At 41.3% G+C, this 15,905-nt stretch overlaps 1 protein-coding gene across 1 annotated transcript in view; it reads right to left on the reverse strand.

The window, feature by feature from the left end:
* Positions 1 to 3,062: 3,062 nt before the first annotated feature.
* The window catches only part of rasa3 (RAS p21 protein activator 3), a 37,168-nt gene continuing 24,325 nt past the window's right edge, over positions 3,063 to 15,905 (reverse strand). Inside the window, exons 8-24 of the mRNA XM_031846214.1 lie at positions 14,519 to 14,592; positions 14,323 to 14,427; positions 12,661 to 12,817; positions 12,380 to 12,528; positions 11,869 to 11,983; positions 11,652 to 11,726; positions 11,397 to 11,520; positions 10,832 to 10,938; positions 10,387 to 10,464; positions 10,178 to 10,255; positions 9,845 to 9,918; positions 6,852 to 6,958; positions 6,396 to 6,478; positions 6,066 to 6,274; positions 5,873 to 5,976; positions 5,569 to 5,752; positions 3,063 to 5,175 (exon numbers count right to left, since the gene is read on the reverse strand). Coding sequence (XP_031702074.1) covers positions 5,100 to 5,175; positions 5,569 to 5,752; positions 5,873 to 5,976; positions 6,066 to 6,274; positions 6,396 to 6,478; positions 6,852 to 6,958; positions 9,845 to 9,918; positions 10,178 to 10,255; positions 10,387 to 10,464; positions 10,832 to 10,938; positions 11,397 to 11,520; positions 11,652 to 11,726; positions 11,869 to 11,983; positions 12,380 to 12,528; positions 12,661 to 12,817; positions 14,323 to 14,427; positions 14,519 to 14,592 — 1,899 coding nt within the window. The 3' untranslated portion in view covers positions 3,063 to 5,099. The remainder of the gene's footprint in view (positions 5,176 to 5,568; positions 5,753 to 5,872; positions 5,977 to 6,065; positions 6,275 to 6,395; positions 6,479 to 6,851; positions 6,959 to 9,844; positions 9,919 to 10,177; positions 10,256 to 10,386; positions 10,465 to 10,831; positions 10,939 to 11,396; positions 11,521 to 11,651; positions 11,727 to 11,868; positions 11,984 to 12,379; positions 12,529 to 12,660; positions 12,818 to 14,322; positions 14,428 to 14,518; positions 14,593 to 15,905) is intronic.

A 15,905-nucleotide genomic window follows, 5' to 3' on the forward strand; every position in this document is an offset into this window, starting at 1 on the left:
GGGGGGGGGGAGTGGAGGCGCTACCAGGGGAGCAGAAACACGGGGGTATGAGCGGAGGCAGCTAGGGAGCGCTGCTACGCACTCACCCTCACACACTGTCATTGTTTACTTACATGCATGCTGCTGCTTTTGAGCGGCATCGCCTAAACTCACAACACTCAGTAAAAGGGACAGAAAAGAAAGGATCATGACATCCGTTCAAAGTTGTTCGGGGAAAATGTAGATGTTTCACTGTAACTGAAAAAGCCAATGGTTCCACAGTGCGAAATAGCCTGACATTATTTAAAAGGCATTTGTAGAAAATCCACGTTTCACGGAAAGATAAGCACAGTTGGAAGTAATAACAATGATCAAAGCTCCCTTCCATTTGTCCCGATAAGCCATACCAGGAACATGCAAAGTCATTTAAATAATAGCCTCCTTGTGCTTTCCCTGCCATGACATGTCAAAATGTATGCTGTAAAAGAGTTCTAGAATAATTGATTCATAAAAGGCAAAACTTGGACACAAACAATGGACACAAAGACAGATGTATCTGCACCACAGCTAAAGCCAAACAAAATGTCTTAACTGATTGAAACAAAGCGAAGCTCCTGATATGACCAACCGTCCCAGGAGATTACACAGTGGGACCCAGACGCAGATGGATTGAGAGGAGGCAGCAGGAAAAGTTCAATGATTTATTGACTCTCTTACAACCTGAGAGTCCAAGGGGGGGCAGGTAGCAGGAAGCAGGGGGGCAGGTAGCAGGTGAATACAAAACTCAGGGAAAAGTGAACACTACAAAACAAAGCCACAAGGAAAAGCAGGCAGTGACTCGAAGCACAAGGTACAAAGACCAACTAATGAAACAGGGGAAACAAGCGTGAACAAACAAACAAAAGGGTGCCAACGAGGGACAGGTGAAATTAAGCAGGTAGGGGCAGACAATCACAACGGTCAGGAAAACACACAAAGGCAGGATTAAAACAAGATATGACACATGAGGTGCAGGAAACACTAAGCATGTATGACACAAGCCTAAACCCAGAAAACTAAATCCTCTGAATACAAGAGTGAAACAAAGAGAGACTAAGAAACACAGGCAACCCTAAAAATCACAATGCCATAGTCTTTAAAGGCACAACTCAGTTCAGTCCTGACAAAACGTCCGAGGACATCTGGACACAGAGCCAGACTGTGACCATGACTCTATACTCAGTGTAGTTGAGAGGCAGACGGCACTGGATTAAAAAAAAAGACACAGACACCACATTTTCATTAATATTGGTTTCATTTAGTTATTCAGGGGAAAAAAACACATCACATTTTCACCATTCATTCAACTGTTTTATGTACACATATAACAGGCTTATTTTAATACTTTTAAAATATTTGTACAAAATACACTGTTCTCCCTTTATAACATGTGTTTATCTGAAGAGGAATTTCAACTGCAAAGGGCCAGCAGATGTGCGTTGATAATTTGCGGGCTTATTGTGGGGTTGTTGCTATTATTGCATGCTGAAACATCATTATTGCATAAGTCATTCCCTTGCTTCGGGGTGGAGGAGTCGCCGTTACTGTAACTGGCATTACCTCACCAATTCAGCCGATGTTTTTCTGGGAAGGTTTCACTGAAAATGATAATAAATATGATTATCAAGTTAGATGAGAGACAGAACTGTTTGGTGGTTTACACTTAAGTCCGAGTCTCCTCACTCTTGGCAAAAAAAAACCATGCAGTGCTGCAGAGTTTCATAAACCTGAGGAGAGTCAGTAACTGGTGGAAACAAACACTCATCAAAGTTCAGAGGTTACAGCAACGCTGCTCTCTTAATGTTATTACTGTGGGACATATATAAAATGAGTGGGGAGAATATATTGGCAAAGGTTCCTTGAAATGGAACAGTGGTTCTATACAAGAGGAAAGAGGAGACAACCCATATCAGGCCAGAGAACAGCAACAATGTTTCCACACTACAGTCTTTAGTTTAATTACAGGCAGTGATTTTCTCCTTTTTTTAAAACAAGTGGGCCTCTGCCTTCCCTGACCTGTAACACTGGGGTAATTCAATTGGCAATACAACCCGTCATCTCAGTCACTCACGCACACCCTGACAAAAGCACAAACACGCACATACGCACGAAACAAACACACACACCTCAGTCATTCGATTCAGTTACACAGCAAGGTTTTTGTATGACAAGACATAATTAGAAAACAGAGTCAAACAGTTGAGAACTTTCCTTGTAGTTCATAGATCAACACATTTGACAGAGAAAAAAGATGTCATCGGAATAATTGCTCATCTGTTTTAAAACAGTATAGGTTTTGAGATATATATATATATATATATAAAAAAAAAACATATCTAAACAATGATTTATTTTTGTTTGTTTTTCAAAAAGAGAATTTTATAAAAGTGATGACTGGCACTGTTTGGGAGCCTGTGATCACAGGAACACCCATGAGGCTACATAACCAGGTATTTAGTTTTGGAAAATACAAAATTTGTTGAGGTTGGTGGTCACCCGGTAGCACAAAAGTGACTGTTGAGGCTACCGTCGCTGTGACTACAACTTATACTTCACATGCACTGGTTTTGGCAAGAGTGAGTGCTGATGAATATGAATGCCGATGAGAGCGGTTGCCTTTGGGAGGCGTACAACAACACAACACAACTGGTTAACAACAATAAATCCTGTACCTGCGACCGATTCTGGGGTGCTGACCGGTAAGATTCACAGCAGGCAGTTTCTCAGAGGAATGCATATAAATAGGTTTTAAACTACCGGGCGCAGCTATTTCCAAAGTGAGACGGAGGTAACTCACAAAACAGAATAACTACATTATTAGGCAGCCAACAGTGCAACACAACCAGTAACACACTATCCATTTCACAATCGTAACTTGAGACAAGACTGGTTAAAATGTTAATATATCAGTTAAAAGCTAAAAGATGTCCTTGTTTAGGAGCTGTGCTAACACGTAGTTTCTGCTTTGTGATGGGTGAAAAGATAGTTTGGCTTCACTGCCTTTTTCTCATGCAGTTTGAGGGTGTGTTGAATGGATGGTTGAATTAGTCAACTACTGGACGTCGGGAACAAATTTTGGCACCCCTTAAGAGTAGCAAAATACACTGTTTTCCACTAATATGAACCTGCAACAGAATAACTAAATGCACCATGGATGTGTGTGTCTGTTAGCCAAGGTTGGACTACTAACTGGGCATAGTGGGCAACTGTCCAACGGCCCCAGGTGGCTCTAGGTTCAGCATGTGGCAATTAGTTTGTGGCAATTGAATCTAATTACAAAATGTGTTTATTAATCCAATATGCACTCTATATTCTATATACACTCATTGGTCACTTCATGATGTACATCTGAGACAGAGTTGTTATTAGATATATAAATATGAATAAAATTAACTTGACCTGTACACTCTAATGCAATCATATACAACTGTTCTGCCATAAAGTCTACTTTTATGATGCCAGTAATATTCGGTTTTCTTCTTTTTACACCGTTAAAGGTGCTAATTAAGTTATATATTTATAACTGAGGTGATACTGATGGGACTGTTCTGGACTGCATTATATTCAACCCTTTCTAATATTCTGTCCATCTCATGTACTGCTGTACTGTAAATAAGAAGAACAAAAACGTAAGAAACACCTCTCAATATCGTCCAGAACACCACCTTTAACTTAACTACACATTTCCCACAATGCCTGTGAAAAACAGAACATTATAAACATAAAGGCTGAATTTGTGGCAGAGCTGAATTGCAACAGAATGTACCGGTGCACCTAATAAAGTGGCCACTGAGTGTATATTGCTAGCACACTGTTATTTCAGTTTACATTGTGGTTACACAATGCATTTTACTGAATGTATTTGTGCTTATGCACAATTCACAATTCACAGATTGCGGGAGTCAACAGGGGCCAACAGCAGGCAGCCCTGATATCGAATGAAACGGGTTCTGAAGTTGGACGTTATTATCGAACGTCTTTGTTCAGATGCAGATCAAGATGGAGTTCAACTAAATAGCCACCCAGTGTATTTTGTCTTACATAAAAGAGAAGCTGCAACTTGACACCCATAGAGATACAAAAAAGGCATCTATGGGTTTTTCTGACTCTCCAAAAAAAGAAGAAGCTATTCCTTCAACCCAGGTACTGGTAACACAGGAGCCTTATGTCCAACCATAACAGAACAAGGCTTCAAATGACATGTGGAAACTTGATCCTAAACATCAAAGGTGAGGGTTAAAATTGAAGGGATGAAATTGAAAGATAACATTGATAGCATCAAGCTGCTCTCGGCTGTGCTTGGTCCCGACAATCCCTTCTTCTGTGCCCTCAATCTTCACAGCCTTCCTGAGGAGGTTAAGGACAAAGAAACAACAAAGACATGGGGGCAACACCACCCAAAGAGGGAAAAGTACAGTCCTTCCTTCCTTCTGGAGTGAAATACAATGGAACATCTCAACATGTCAACCATTATAATAACCAAATACAAATCAAACGGATAAAATAAGCTTTTGAACGTGTGCTGCGATGCTTGTTCATCGATAGACGTGGAGGCGATTAAAGTGCGTGTTGGTCACTGTCAGAACTGTCCAGTGAAAACGTTGGCTTGTTCTCTCGTCACATCACAGACAGGAGACCCACGTAGATGTCCGGTATGATTATGTCTTAATTCGTATCACTCCTTTCCTCCACAACTGTTCCTCTATTTTTCATGCTGGTCTGAGGTCTGTTCTCCTGATTTGGAGTGATACATCTTGAGACACTGCAAAAAAAAAGTCCATCTACACAGCTCGTCCAGTCTGGTACGGACAATTAAAACTCTTATTTTCCTACAACTGGACAAATACGCCAGTCAGGTGACACAGCATGCTGCTCCCTGAAAAGTCTTTAAAAAAGTGAAGCATGGATACTTTGCTTTGGAAATAAGTAAAACGATCTCACATTGATGCCTTTTTTATCTTGTTTTGAGGAAAAATAAAGCTTTAAAACTCAATACTAGACACGGGGCATTGCCAAGAGGAAAGTTTTTCCAGGAAAGAAAAATCTGCTGGTTCTAGGCATCGTAGAAACACTACACAGGGCTAGATGGAGTAGGTGGAGCTCTCGGACTGCTGGCGAATGTAGCACTGAAAACTCTTGTCTCCAATCGGATGCTCCCTGAGGAAACAAAGAGAAAGATGGTGTTTGTGTGTTGGCGGGAGGTTCAAGAGTGGTTTTTAGAGCTAAAAATAGAACATGAATAAAAAACATTTTCTGGGCAGATTATAAGGGGCTAAGCAGAGCTGGTGGCCAATATTATGACGCAGATGTCATGTTATTTGAACTGCTAAAAGTGCTTCATTTAATCTCCAACATACTTTGTGCAATTGTGGACTGTACAACTGCAACACCTGCTGGCCCAAAGGGGAAGTTGCTCGGTATTGAACTATATTTTACACATAACATTTTTCCAGCAGTTCTCAGTCTCAATTACATTGAATATACAATAACTGTAGTTTGTAACAAAACATAATCTGAGCTACAAGCATAAATAAACAACAAACCACTTACTGGCTGCCTATCTTTGTCTTCTTGAACTTGTCACGTTTGTACTTGGTGTGCTGCTGCTCCAAGGTCTGCACGGCTGAAACAATCAGCTTCAGGGTTTTGTAGGTCTCCTGGGGGTCATCGATGACAAAGCTAGAGTACTCCTCCTGTTCGGGCCCGTCGTACACAGATTTACTGCCGCAGGCCTCTGCAGGCAAAGACAGACCAGCAGCAGAGTGAGAGACAGCACAAAAGGGACAAGGTGGGAAAAAAAGAAACATGGAAAATGTGCTCACAAACATTTAAAACACTCTTGTCAGCGTCTGACCTTGCATCTTGATCAGTTTGGTCATGTATGTGCTGAACAGGGAATAAATCCTCTCGGTCTCTCTGTCTCCATCTACGTCCAGCTGGATGTTTGCTGGGAGGCCGCTGAGGACAGACGCATATAAGAGGATGAGAGAGTGTACAAAAAGGAAAAGGAACCTGACGCTGGGTAGATTTTTGACAACTTCACGTACCCAGTGCAGGGCGTACACCCAGGGGCTGTGTCTGCTGAGAGCTTGCAGCAGAGCCAGTGGCTGTTGAGGTAGGCTGAAGGATGGTAGGTGCTTAGGCGTTTGCGGTTGCACTGGCTGACTTTGGTCAAGATGTCGATCCAGTCGCGAGCCTCGACGCAGTTGTTGGCCTGGATGTAGAGCGCCCGCTCCGGCTGAATAACCTGGAACATCTGGAGGAGGGAAGATAGGGACAGCGAGTGAGGGAAGAATCTTGTTGGAAACACTTTTTTGGAGTGATTTGGGTCAAATGCTCAAAGCTCTAGAAAGTTCATGGCTGTGTGGGGTCCTTACATTTTTCATCTTGAAAGACTCCTCCTCCAGCCGCTCTACAGCCAGAATGTTCTCTATAGGAATGCTGCAGAGAGCGCTCTCGCCTGGACATGAAAGGAAACAAATCAGACATGAGAGAGGACAAAAAACAGCACAATAAAACAAGAACTACATTTTTTTTTTGTCTGCATACTGACTAATTTGACCATGCATGGAAACCTGTTATGTAGTATGTCACTTAGAAACAGCTTACGTGTACGTGTTGGCCCGAGATTGTTTGGATGCAGCACAAATGTATCGTGTGCTCAGTAACTTAATCTCCACCACATGTGTTGAATGCACATTGTGTGCAGACTAACTGCACATTCAGCAGATTCTCTCCCTCCTGCTTGCTTCTTACAAAAGCACACACAGCGACAGAAACAGACGAGGAAACAATGCAACTGCAGGGAGATCCTGAGAGACCTTTGACCTTACCTTTCGTTTTGTGGTAGGTAAACTCGTGATTGGTGAGGCGAAACCATCTCTTCTTGAAGTTCTTCATTCCAAACCGGTTTCTCCCTTGTGCCCTCTTTATCATAAATCTGAGGAAAAATGGAAACACCACTGAAAGCGTTGACAGATGAGCTCATGTTTCACTGAATTCTTTTTAATTTTTCACAATATTTGTCATGTATCTGGCACAATGCATCCCTTTCATATGTATGCAGTGCTAAATGTAAAAGAGTGTAAATGAATGACTTTGCATAAAACCATTAGTAACTAGCATTTCATTGTGGTTAAAGGAATCCTGTGCAGTCATCATTCTATCATCATTCCGTTTACATGCTTGCAGTTCCTTGTATTTATCGCTGCTGTTCATGTAAAAAGCTTCAGGACAGCGCTCATAGATTTAACAGTCTATGAGCATGAAAAGAAGATGGGTCAACAGATCAAAGGTACCCCTATTATCTAAATTGTTACTACATTGTGAATAACTCCCCACCTGACTTTTTGCCAAATCATAACACAATATTTTAGAGTGATTTCCTTCCAAACAGTCAGTGGCTTCCATCATGTGTCAATACATTATGAAAATCAGCTTGCAGAAACTTGAAACTTGAGAATCCATCACACTGAACAACTCATGTCATTATTTTTAAATCAACGATATTGATCAGTTGTTATACAAAAGGACATTTATTGATTGTTGTTAAAAGAATTATTGGCAAAAATATCAAGAATTCTCTTTGTTTTTTGGACTGCTGGTTGGACAAAACAATACTTTTGAAGTCATCACATTGATAAATCGAGAAAATGATCAGCAGATTAATCAATAATGAAAATAATTGTTATTTGCAGCCCTACAAAAAATTCACAATAAACTCTTGACAAGGATGTTTATATTTTCTTACTTTTTAAATTCTGGGTTGGAATTTCTGACAGTATCCAAACACTCATGAATGCAGCGTTTCTGAGATCGCAACTGATTTACCAAAAAATCAATGAATACATGCAGAGATCCACTATGGTGGATTATCAATCTCAAGGAAGTGTCCGTGCAAGTACACTGTAATAAAATGAAGGGAACCACTGGATACCTGTAACTTAAAATCAATCTAAAAAATGATGGTATGCTTTGGAAAATGTCTGACAGTGATGTGAGGTGCAGCCAACACTATTTGTTGTTAATGGGCTAAAACATGTAAAACCACCAGCATGGTCGTTTAAGGGAGAGTAAACACCAGGATGTCTTTGTTTATAGAGTTTGAAGGCCAGCGCATACATGAAATCTGAAGCACACGGGTTCTAAACACCAAAGTCACAACTCTCCCACAGGAAGACTTGTACTCTTTTGACACTACTGCGCCAAGAACGTGCTGGTTTCACATCTGCCATAACGCCGGGAGCTGTGCGGGAAACTCTAACGTGTGTGGTGGTGATATGGTCACATTCTGGACAAAGAGTGTAAAGGGTCAAGATGCGGGCAGATATGAGATCCCAGAAATGTTTGTACAGTAACCAACCCTTGCTGTCACTGTCACACCATACAGCATGTCTGGCATGGCCAGGATTGAGAAGGGCTATCAGCGCTAGTGAGGGCTTACAGGTGTAAAGGTTAACACTTTACTTTATACCATTACAGTCCGTGTGTGCACCCAGTCTACTGTCATAGAAATGCAGAAAGACTCAAATCCATCACACAGTGTCAGACAGTAACAGATAGGTTGCTTATGTGTGGGCCAGATATAAAGTAAAGTGCAGCAGCATCTACCACAGCGCATGATGTTGGTGGGAGAGAATATGGCCGGCTTGGTTCGGGGGGGGGTTGCAGTGCACATACAGGGGGTCACAAGGGCAATGCCTTTATATAGAGAAGCTCTTACCTGCCCTTCCTGCCTTTTGACCCCTTCCCATCAACCCTCTTTATAGTGAGTTTTACACTCCTACGCCCGGTAGCAGAAACAAAAGAGGGTGGGGATGTTGGTGAGCGAGGCGCTGGCACAACTACCGTCAACTGGAAACTGTCCTCGCCTTTACAGCCCCATTAGAAATATCATCAAAACAACGGCCCATGTGTTGGTAGAGAGGGCTCAGTGTACAGCCTCGGGTACATCTGTGCTGTCACTGTTCACTGTGGTAATGAGTCAGACCGTGAGGGCTGAAACATGTAAAGGTATAATCTACCTTAGTGACAATTTAAAGGACGAATGTGACAATTTTTGGAAATATTTTTTGGCAGAGAATTGGATGAGAAGATTGATACAACTCTTGTGTATGTATGATAAATATGAAGCTACAGCGAACAGCAGCTTGTCCAATGGCAACACAAATCCTGCTTTTCAAAAATTGAAAATTCACCTGAAAGGAGGTTATGTGCCAGACTATTTCTTCTTGCTTTCGGCAACTGGCGGAGACTCCAGTAGGTTATTTGTTTCGGGCCAGTCAAGAAATAGTATCTCGTAAAACAGAGAGTAACTTTTTTTTACAGTCTGGTACGGATTAAACAAGCAATACATAATGTGTGTAATTAGTGTCATTAGTTACCCTGGCACAGAGCCAGGCTAGCTGTCAACCCCCTGCTTCCAGTTATGTGCAACAGCTTCATATCAACATACAGACATGTGAGTGGTATCAATCTTCTCATCCAACTCTCCGGCAGAAAGTGAATAATTCCCAAAATGTCGAAACTATTCCTTTAAGTTAGTCTGGACTGTTGAGCCTTAATAGTTAACCCAACAGCTAGAAACAATTGCCAATAAGGTGGTAAAAAGACAAACAGTGAAGCTGCTTAATTGGCAGTGAAAAGGTTACTGCCACAGAACATGAAACAGTTGGGATTAAAAAATCTCAAATTAGCGTTCCATACATTCTCTAAATGAATCAAATATGACATATTTAGGACTTTTTAGCAGTGGTATTGAGAGAGCTGTTTGTTGACCTTTTTTTCTTTCCATGATTATCAGTTTAACAATAAGCTGGCTCCTTACCCCTCTTTGAGCATGATCGGTGTTTCAATACTCCTCTGATCCCATTTGCCTGAGGTGGAGATCAAGTCCAGGAACTGTGAAGGGAAGTAAAGGATGTCATATTTCAACATATTTTTTTGTGGTGGTAACTTGAGACAGCCAAAGAACTCCAACCATGAAAGGCATGCTTTGACATCCCCTCCACTTTTTCATTTGTTTTCAAATGTCTCCTCTCTTTCATTACTCATTTATCTGAGTTAATCTTCGGACATACAAGACAAAGAGAATATCTGATCCTGCGTCTACCAACTGGAGATTTATAGCATGTAACACAAAAAGAAGCGCAACACTCACATTCTTCACAGCGTCCGCATATTTCTGCTCATTGAAGTAGTCGTAAAATGCAGCCATGTAAGACTCTTTGAAATTGGCCTTGAAAGGAATAAAAGTATGGAAAGAAAGAGTGACAGAGAGGAGAAGATTAGATCGTTCTTACACTGAAATACAAATGGACGGTCACAGGAATGAAAATAGAAAAATACACTTTACTCAGAGAAACTCACAGATTTAGACTTGGCGAGACTTCCCAGGGTCTGGATCGTCTTGGAGATGAGGGTGAGGGTTCGAGAGGTGGCGGGATCCTAGGGAGACAAAAATACATGAAATCCAATCTTGAAAAGCTATCACACATGACCACATCATAAACACACTGGTTGGACCAGAAAAAAACTAAGAAATGTAGTGTCTTCAAAGTAAAGAATAAACTTTGAACTTTATGCCAACTGGCATGAGAAGTCCTTAATGTGGCAAAAAAAAAAAGAAGGAAATTTGACCATAAAAAAAATCAGGACAACTAAACAAACTCTTTCACAAACTCTTTCAAGCTTTCATAAATGAAATCAAAAACATTTTACGCTACATATTTTCAGCAGCAGTTATTATCAGAGGTACATGTGCATGTGTTTATATGTTGGTTGAATGTCTGTTTGTTTTGCCAATCAGACTCACTGGATGGTGCGGCCGTAGATGGAACAAGTTGGGGGAGAGGATGGCTGGAGCGAAGAAACGCAGGAAAATAAAACTGCTCACTGCTGTGTATCGGACATCTTGGTCAACTAGAGAGCAGAAAGGGAAAAAAAGTATGATAGTGATGATTTATCCCACTATACTTGCTTGAATTATATCTAATTATTTCTATAATTTCACATATACGGTCAGTCTGGAGTAAGAAAAGCATATTTGTTCAATGTGCTGTCTCAATTCTTTAGAAAGTTCCAAAATTGAAAATCGAAACAGCTTGTTCCTCTTGTGACTGCAGTGCCCTGTGGCAGCAGACAGGAGGCAGCACAGTATGTGACACTGGGTGAACATACTCTTTACTCCACACATGACCACAATGAGTGTGTGGGAGGCTTAAATGGTTTCAAGTTTGACACAAATAGCAGAGCACAAGGAGAAGAAAGTGTCCTTGGACACCTTGCACATCCCGTTCTTTATTGTATATTTCCTGTTGTTTAATAGCAGCTTGCTTTGTTTCCTCCATCACTTGTACGGCGTTCAGAGGGTGAGTTACCTTGGAAACGGGTGGCAGCGGACTCTCTCAAAGAGAAGAAGATATCACACATGACGGTGGGACAGCGAACGCCGGAGGTGGTGATAACATTGAAGATACGGTCCACATACTGACGAAGATTTTCCTGGAGAGGGCAGGCAGGGCAGATACATGTCAGATAACACTGACCACACACACACACGCACACACACACACACACACACACACACACACACACACACACACACACAAACACAAACACACTCATGTTCTTACCCTGTTCGTATCCAGGTTCTCCGATTCTTTGAGCTTGACCGGGTCGATTTCACAGGATTTGTGTTCTGTGCAGATCTGTGAAGATTTACAAAGGTATTCAAATAACCATTGATATCTGATTTAGCAAAAAATATTCTGAGGGGTGCTACAGAGAGAGACATGAATGAAATCAAGAAATGAAAAGACAAACCAACACGGTAGTATCGCAGTGCCATACCTCATCTATGATGGGTTTGAGTGTCACTTGCAGATAGTGCATTCCTGCCAGCTTCATGGTCTCGTCAATGCACTTGGAAGTCAGCGAGTTTCCACGGAAAATGGTGTTAGGATCCCTGCGCAGAGAGACAGGGTGTGCTTTTTTGCTTACAAATCAGAACCGCTGCCTAATAAACAAAACTAGTTATTTAATATTCATCATAAATTACATTACTGCCTGTATAGTCACAGTCAAATCAAAAATGCTAAGCTATTTGATTTTCACAAACAACCTGATGACCTCATTTCCACAATCACTGTAATTGATACGATTCAAGAATAATTCTGCACCTGATTTAGAAGTGGAATTAATTCCAACTCTCAAAAAATACAACAGTCAGCTGGCTTGTGTTGAAGAAATGTACTAATTTTAGTACTGAGAATGATTTGCTACAGTTTATATCTGCTAATACGACAAAGTTCAAAGGAAATTCTCCAACATCCGATTCGTCTTCCTGCGACGAGACACTCACTGTGTGCGGTTGACTTCGGCGTGAGCGATGGTGCTGATGAAAGGCACAATCTTGCCGTAGTGAAGAAACAAGCGTACCAGGGGAATGGCGGCTTCTTGTTTCTCCCGACACACCTCCCCAAGGGTGTGAGCTGGGGACGCCGACACAGGCTGAACAGAGAGGTGTGCGGAGTCAACATGCGGCATTCAAACAGTGGTGTGTTATAAGCGGCAATAAGCACAAGATGCCGCAGGACACCAAATATGTATGAGCAGAGCAGAGGCACATTCACATACGCTCACCGCTACATTAGCAGACTGCAGCAGTAGATCTCTGAGGGGAGTGTAGTGTTCAGAGGGGAAGACGTGGTCCTCAGTGTAAACGATGTTCAGACGCAGAGAGCCGAGCTCTTCTACCTTCACTGACTTCCCCCCGTTCTCCCTGGGCTGGAGAAAGTACCTGAGGAAGGAAAAAGATCAGAACTTGGATCAGATCGAGATCAAACTTGAAGGGATGATGGGCAACAATTGTCTCAACATTTTCAAAAATAGTGATAAAATAAAGCTTCTTTATTACTACAAAATATTCTGTTGTTTGGCCTTATTACCAAAAAGACAATAATTCTACTATGCTGTTTACGTGACTGATGAAAATTTATATTCCACTAATATTCCCATTTACATGTAGCTGTGTATAACATGAAAACGCCGACATGATGTCCTCCTACCGCTACGCACTTTAAATAACTTAAAGCCTCTGTACACCTGCATAGGTGTTTTTTAGTTATTCTGGCTGATTAGACCTCTACTCAGGTTGACGGATGGTTGGATCTTTGATGGGATTTTATTAGGTCACAAATCGACTTATAAGAATGATAAAGGTGTAATTTGTTCCACCTTAACAGGTTCAACAAAGCCAACAGGAGATGTCACTCATTGAGTCTGGACACACCCACAGTACAGAGGCTTTACATTTTGTCTTTAAATTATGTTTAAAAGTAGATGTCTTTCTCCCTCCGACCAGAATTGTGGACTTTTCTTTCGGGCCTGCATCTCCAGTCCAGCCTTGCAAACTGTTGGCTAGTGGATTTGTGTACAACGCACAGCACAGGCCTTAAAAGAGGCAAGAGGCTGTGTGTCTCCAACCGCAGTAAAAACCCCAATCAAGACGCATTTTGCGAATGTGCTGTGTACATGTCCAATAAATGTGCCCAAAACCCTAAAAATAACCGCATATCCAACACGTCTTGATTGAAACATGCTACATTCGGAATAAGAAATTTCACACGACTCTGCCGTGTCCCTCAGCTCTACAGAGCTTTTTAGCATCTCTTAGCGTATTGTTTTGGTTTTACAGCCCGCAACTTTATTGTATTAGTTAACTCTCACTTCGGCCAGATATTTCCTTCAGGAGTTGGTGGAGACAAAAAATGAGCTAAAAAAGAGAGTAAATATTGGAGTTACATTCCTCAGTCGGCCACAATCAGGACTCTAAATAAATGCTGATGTTGCTTGAAAATGTAGTTACTAAATTCATTCTGATTACATGTAAGGAGGTGATTATTCCACTCTGTATTGGACTACACTGAAAACCCAATTTTTATTCTCTTTGTTCATATTTCCAAAGGAGCGCTCCCATCATTCATGAAGTCAAAGAAATGAAATGCAGAAACAGGGGTCAGCAATGTAGGAATGAATGCCTTCATGCTCAGAGAAATCCACCGTAGTCAATAAGGACTTTAACTGTTGTCAATGTTGATACTTGTTGCTATGGCTCTGTCGTTGCTGTGGCAACACATACTCAGAATGTCAACTGACAATTATGATGAAATCAAACCCACCTGGGTCCAGCAGGGCACAGCACAGTACGTGGTCAGTGGAAAAAAAAACAATCTAAAAAAGACAGATTGAAAGAGTGTGTGTGTGAAAGGAGATTATGTTGCGTGTGAGTGACGTTCCTCTCACCATGCGTCATGGACACCAGCCTGACCCAACGCCCGCAGAGGAACTCTCACCCCTCCCAGGAACTCATCCCCGAACTTCAGGTTGCTGGCGTTCCACAGATCCACCCTGACCACAAACCACAATGCACAGTTCAACCTCGAGGAGACGCTTTAAGTTCAGCACTGGTACGAGCACAGAATACTCGACACGGGCTCACCTCAGTGCCAGCTTGTCAACATCCTCTTCTTCGACATCAAACTGACGCTTTGTGTAGCTTAATGGCCGCGTCACCTAGAAATGGAGGCAGAGTGAACATTTAGCATAAACCATGTGGAAGTCGGTGTTTCCTCCTGGTGAGCTGAAGGGTCATCTACATCCAGAAAAACCGGCTGGTGGAAGCGGACACAGAACATTGAGACTCAAACAATTAGTTGATTAATCAATCGAAACTAAATCTGTCTACAACAATTTTTATAATCGTCTATTCGTTTCCGTCATGGTTTCAGCTTTCAGATTTTATGTGTTTCTTTGTCAAAGATGATGTTAAATTTAACATTTTTTTAATGTTGGCTTAATACAATAAACAGATTGTTTTTATATGTCAACGATGTCACTATTTTCCGACATTTATAGACAAAACAATTTAACCACAAGATAATTGGCAGAATTATAAATCATGAAAATAATTGTAAGTTGCAGTCCTAATTGAGACATCAGGTGCTTTACTATTACATTGCAAAGCATAAGATGCTCTTTTGCAGTGTGAAAAAACTGATTTTTCATTTTTTTGTTGAAATGAGTCGTCTTGATTTTAATCAGGCCAAAATAACCTAAAACCAACTTTAAGCTCACTATCTGGCAGATTTGGATCAAAATGGTATATATCAGAGATCAGAATGTGACAGGGCCCATGTAAGTTTGAAGCAATGAGAAACTAAAATCCTGCCCCCCCCCCCCCCAAAATAAAGGACAATCACATGACAGAGACATGATAAATGGACCGTGTTTGCGTGAGGATGGGGGCCTCAGAAGGGGGGCTGCATACAGAAAACACCACAGGGCATGAGTCCTCTTCATGTGGTGGTCGGGAATAAATGAGACGGTCTTGTCGGATAGAAATCAATGGGCCAGATTGTTTGGTGATGGTTTGTCCGAATCAATCATACTCTTGTCCTGCTGTCTTCCTAGTGCTGCAGCGGGGAGGCCACAGGGAGGAGCGACACAAAAATGTCAGAGCAGAGCGGCTGGGGAGCGAGGGTTAACGGGGGCAGTGTGAAAGGAAGTTTGTGTGTATGAAAATTATATATAAATATATATAATCATGAATAGAAATAAATGTGAACCATGAGAAGTTTTTGAAAAAAGATTCAGAGAAAAAAAAATACTTCAAACGTGTTTCCAGTCGCTTTTGCAACACACCAATCTCAGAAATTACAGACGTAATGGTATGAAAAGGACTTCTTATATAAATATAAATATCTATAAATATTAACTCATGACGGATATGTGAACTGAGATTTTTTTTGCAAATTTTTCTGAACTTTTTGTTTTACATAAAAACTTGGTATGGTACAAATATAATATGAAACAAATATATATATATA

This window comes from Anarrhichthys ocellatus, unplaced genomic scaffold (assembly GCF_004355925.1).
Source record: "Anarrhichthys ocellatus isolate YVR2014 unplaced genomic scaffold, GSC_Weel_1.0 scaffold6, whole genome shotgun sequence".
Lineage (NCBI taxonomy): Eukaryota > Metazoa > Chordata > Actinopteri > Perciformes > Anarhichadidae > Anarrhichthys > Anarrhichthys ocellatus.